Below are 5,375 nucleotides of genomic sequence, written 5' to 3'. Positions count from 1 at the left end.
AACCAAACGACAAAGGAAGATGATACCCTTCGAGAATTTCTGTTTAAAAAAAAACAAACACACAAAGAGACAGACAAGGATACAATCTTAAATAAAAGACACTTAAGAATCCTTACCATATATCAAGCTCTTTATCTACCCGAGTCTATAGAAAGCTACATACGTCCGTAACATGATGAATGAAAATTAAACAACTGAGGGGCTTTCACAAACGCCAAATTGCTTTGAAGGATAAAAATTAACAATAAGATATGCGTTAGGACAACCCCCGCTGACTTGCTGATACATGTGACGGTAACTTTGGACAGACACGGAATTTCATGATAAACAATCTATCTATTTATCTAAACAGGGACGTATATAATAAGTTCTTGATCTAAGTTATTCAATTCCGTGCAGTAGTGGAAATCATATGATTTGTATATTGTTATAAGACAAAAGTCGAATGCGTAGCTTTTAATAAAACTTTTTAAAAATCTAGTTTCTGTTATCTCCCGTTGACGCATAATCTTTAATATTTTCCCAATCATTTTAAAGTTTCTTTTATGTGCTCAGAACTATCAATGACATTTGAATAACCAAACAGTTTAAAAATGAGAACTTTTTCTAAAAGATCCAATCACAGATTCCACATGAATGTAAACTTGCATTATATATTGAAACTGGCTTGTAATAGTCTAAGAGCTTTTTGGTAAATTTAACAGGCGCTACGGCGATGCCGCAGAGTTTAGATATTATTTTGTCCCTTGTTTAGACTGACTGAATGTTCCATTTTCAATCCACAAACTGAGCTCTTACTTATTTTACTATGAATATATTCGCTCTGAAAAGAACTTGCTAAATCAGTGCTTGTGCAAAGTCAGACATATAAATTATTAAGACACACATACGTATGGTTTTTTTACCATCTGTAACACCAATGAAAGGATATTTGCGCTACAAATATTATGGACATTTACGCATTAAACTTTGGTGAATATTTCACAACGTTGTTGGTTGGTTTTTTTTAGGAAAGGGGGGGTGGAGGGGGGGGTCATTGCAGAACACAGTTTGTTAATTTATTGAAAATTCGTTATATTGTTGAACATGAACCTCGGTACTGAATGGAGAAGAAGAAAGGCTAGAATATTCATTTGATATGTGGGCGAAATACCAGACAGGACAGATTAGGGGTCATCCATAATTGTCAACCATGATTTTCCAAAGTGTACAAAACTAACACTTGGGATAGGGGAAAACATATCAACATTTATACTGTACGCTTTTTTTCATCAAATAAAACAATCAAATATATTTCAGTTTATTTTCAATAGTTTCTATATTAAACTAAACTATAATAGACAGGATCTTCTTTTTGTTAAGAATGATAGATTCTTGTCTTGAAATTTGAAAATGTTTGATGTACGATTTTTGAGGGAGGGTGATGAGTCTAAAAAAGTGTATGTTTTGTACACTTTGGAAATCGATTGATAATTATGGATGACCCCTTACAACAGCTAAATTTGTTCATTCTCTGAGCTTCAGATATGAATCTAAAAATGATCAGTGATGCCTATAAGACTACACGTGGTGACCTTTTTAAACTCTGCAAGGTCCAAAGCTCGGATAAAATAGTAGGGTAGTCATGAGAAGTACATATTGTAAAAGCGCAAATGTCCTATATAAAAAGCGCAAATGTTCTTTTACCGCATAGTCAGCTATAAAAGGCCCCGATATGACAATTTAAAATAATTCAAACGAGAAAACAAACGGCTGTTTGTTGACCTAATGTTTGTTGTGTTGTTTTAAGCCGTATCGTTTTATTGACTACCTACCATGATCTACCATACACATTTACGTTCTTGGTTGTAATTGAGAATGGGAAAGATAAGAATGCAACTGCATAAAAACAAATCTATATTTATGACAAAACAAAAACGAAAAAATAAATATATAAATAGCAACACAGTACAAAATGGTATAGTCGATTCATCAGGAAAGGTCCTCTAGCTTTGGTCTACGATGAACTCCAAGATTATCCCATCTAATCCAAGACAAACGGGCTCTAAGATCTGAAATGAAAGTAGAAATATGTATTTAACTTGTTCAAATTGGTTTCCTTTGTGAAGTTGTTTTTTCTTTTTTTTTTTTTTTTGTTTCAGCATCTTTGCCGTCATATAACGGTCAACCAATGGGTGATTCAGATATATATACAATCTGATAAAAATCAGCTCATTATTCTGAATTTATTTCACAGAAGAAACATTTTCAAAATCTCTGTAAATCTTAATTTTGATCTATTGTATATAACAACTCGATGTGTGTGCTTTGAAATGCTTACAATATTAAGGATTATTTCGAACAGGATTTTAAATGCACGAGGAAGGCCCGCACGATGGTGACGATTGAATTTTCCAAATTTTCCCGGAAAATGAATATAGACATTCTCAAATTAAACCAGTAATAGCTAACAAAACATAATTTTACAAATATATGTCTATTGTACAAAAATATGTAAAATTTGCAGTGAAAAATAACTTATAGCTTTGAAATATTTGAGAAAAAAACCCAACAAACGTGGTAACATGCAGAATTTTTGATAAAAGTTTAAATCATATGGTGTAAACTTTTTAATATTCTAAATTTTCAACAGATTTAGATATTTTGTATACAAAAAAACCCAATTATATGCACACTAAAAATTATCTCTTTAACACTTGAAAAAAATTGCCATACAGAGCAGAGTGAAAGGTCTGTTTTCATTCGGATAAAGATCTGAACATGTCTTAAGACTTTCCCAGTGTTTCATCTCTATTATTATTTTATGTCAATAACCGTTAAAACGGACATTTGAGCAAAGATTTCACCTTTTTACAGGGTCTACTTTATAATTATTAAGGATGTCATCACTCGTTAGTTAGGAAAATAAGATTCGGTTCGAAATATATAAAACTTATTGTAAAATTCCAAGTACTATGTACGAAAAGAAAACAAATATTTCTATTTAAAAATACTTATTTTATATTAATGTGAATGTCCTGCTACTAAAATACAGTTTCTTGCATTGAATGATATCGAAAAAGTCAAACGAGAAATAAATATAAATAAAAATTGTGAAAGCGACTTGCAAACTTTTTTCAGTTTTCATTTGGATTGAATAAAACTGCTCTATAAATTAATGACAATGTATTTAATTAAAAAAACAGCTTTCTTTACTTATATCAATTTCGTAGCAAAAAGAAGAAATGAGACGATGCTTTTCAGTCATATTTTTTAATAAAAAGTGCATACATGGTTTTTTGACTGCACCGGAATTTTGTTCAAATAAATGCAAAAACAAGAATTAATCCCAAATCACGACAGTTTAAAACATGAAAAGTGCTTGTGAATACGAAAAGATAAATAAATGACAGTGGTTTTATGCTACAAACTTTAAATAATGAAGGAATACATTCCTTGTGCAGGAGACAAAACGACACAACACAAAAAAGGAAGTTATTTTGATAAGTCATTTAAACGATTAAGCATATCTCAAATACATCTATAATAACGTTTGATACATTTTATCAAAGACAGAAAGGTAAAGGTAATGTTTTAAAACAATTTCTGATAAAATATTATAATAAAGTTAAAATCTTTGTATTAGTATCATTACTGATACTTCCCTGCTTTAAAACATTTAAAATGACACACTCTCAACAATATATCTGTCAATAATGCTTTTAGTATATTATATTTGTTAGAGATGATATCTTTAAAATAAAATGCAAAACCAAAAAAAGAGAAGTATATTTTTTTAGTAGATATGCCAATACACATAACTAAAAGCGCCTAATGCTGTTTCATAGCCTGACCAGTTTCGATCCAAAACGGACCTTCACCAGATTCAGAATAGTGGATTAATGTTTACACCCTATTGATATAGATAGGATAAAGAAACGAAGTATTCTAGAAGCATACTATTTTACAACATAAAAACTAACTTAAAAAAGATAGTTCTAACTAAATACAATTATATATGGCAATGCGTCATGTTTCTGTCTAATAAGAGTTGATTAATGAGTTCTTACCACTAGTGTTCCAAATAGCTCTTCTTCTTCCACCAACACCAGATTTTAGAGATTGTTCAAGAAATAGAAGTGGATCTGTTTCCTTTGATTTCAACATGTCTCTAAGTAAAGCAATATAAGAAATGGCTAAACGCAATGTGTCTATTTTAGAGAGTCGTTTTTCATACGGAAATGTTGGCACAAACGAACGGAGTTCTTCAAAAGCAGAGTTGATACTCATCATTCGCTTTCGTTCTCTAACATTTGCCGCTTGTCTTTGTGGCTTCATACCGAATCTATAGTCAAAATAATCTCTACGGGCGTCGAAACTGTCAACAAAGACATCGTCTTCACCAATACACATTGATTGGTGGGGTCCAACATGACCTTGCATTTGTCCGTCGTCGATTTGGTGTTTGTACATTCCTGAGTCTGCAGACGTGTCGACAAGCAAAGGGCCGGAATCACAGCAATCGTTGACCACATCTTCTTCAAACGCACGGCAATAGTTGTAAAATTGTAAAGGAATGTCTCTTTGCACATCCATTTCTGCTTTTTAATTGAATTTCTTAATAATAATGTTATTCCAATTTTTCTATATATCATATATTAAAGTCGTTTGAACTTGGTGACAATTTTCGTCAAGCAACTTTGTAGAACTGTTTAGTGATGACATTGGTGACACTTTATATAAGACTGGGATGAACAATTATTAATTCTAAGATTTAAGATTTCATATTTATATACTATTTTAATTACATGCCAATCGAGATGTCATTTTCAAATGTTGGAACTAATTAAATAGTTGATGACAGTCATTTTGTTCACGTCCGATGTCGCGCTCCGAGAGTCCGGGATCCACATTGACTATAAGCATAACAATATTGTCATATCGAAACTTCTACAAAACAATTATAGACAAGAGACACTTCAACAACGGTGTCCAGCAGCGAGCTGCAGCGCGAACCATTTACCGTTATTCTGCCGCAGGCATCAACGAGGATATACCAATCAATACTCGCCCCTGAAGACACAAACACGATAATTGTTGCGTAAATAAGAGAAAATATTTGTATTAAAAGAACTTTTTATTTATTTGAACAAGCAATTAGTCAAAAAAGTCATTATCTTTAGTACTTTGTTCAAGTACGCTAACCAACGTTCTATTTTCTTTGGACTTTTAATGGAAAGCAAAATGATGGTTGAAAATCTGCTGTCAAGTGCAAAATGTCAATTGTAAATCAATCATATATTTGGCATTCTTAACTTTTCTTCTTTCGTTTCACTTTCGATATTTTAATGCATTAAAGTTGTTTGTTATTCGTATTTTTTTTTCAATTATAAACC

General features: G+C 31.6%; 1 protein-coding gene across 1 annotated transcript; it reads right to left on the bottom strand.

Moving 5' to 3' along the window:
* Positions 1-1,939: 1,939 nt before the first annotated feature.
* On the bottom strand, positions 1,940-4,719 carry LOC134714002 (helix-loop-helix protein 13-like). The gene is made up of 2 exons (XM_063575258.1): positions 4,050-4,719; positions 1,940-2,051 (listed from the first exon to the last, which is right to left on the bottom strand). The coding sequence occupies exons 1-2, from the start codon at positions 4,573-4,575 to the stop codon at positions 1,972-1,974; spliced, it is 606 nt and encodes a 201-aa protein (XP_063431328.1). The 5' UTR covers positions 4,576-4,719; the 3' UTR covers positions 1,940-1,971.
* Positions 4,720-5,375: the final 656 nt, after the last annotated feature.

The sequence above is a fragment of the Mytilus trossulus genome, chromosome 4, assembly GCF_036588685.1.
Source record: "Mytilus trossulus isolate FHL-02 chromosome 4, PNRI_Mtr1.1.1.hap1, whole genome shotgun sequence".
Taxonomy (NCBI): domain Eukaryota; kingdom Metazoa; phylum Mollusca; class Bivalvia; order Mytilida; family Mytilidae; genus Mytilus; species Mytilus trossulus.
This window is presented reverse-complemented; position numbering and strand designations above follow the sequence as displayed.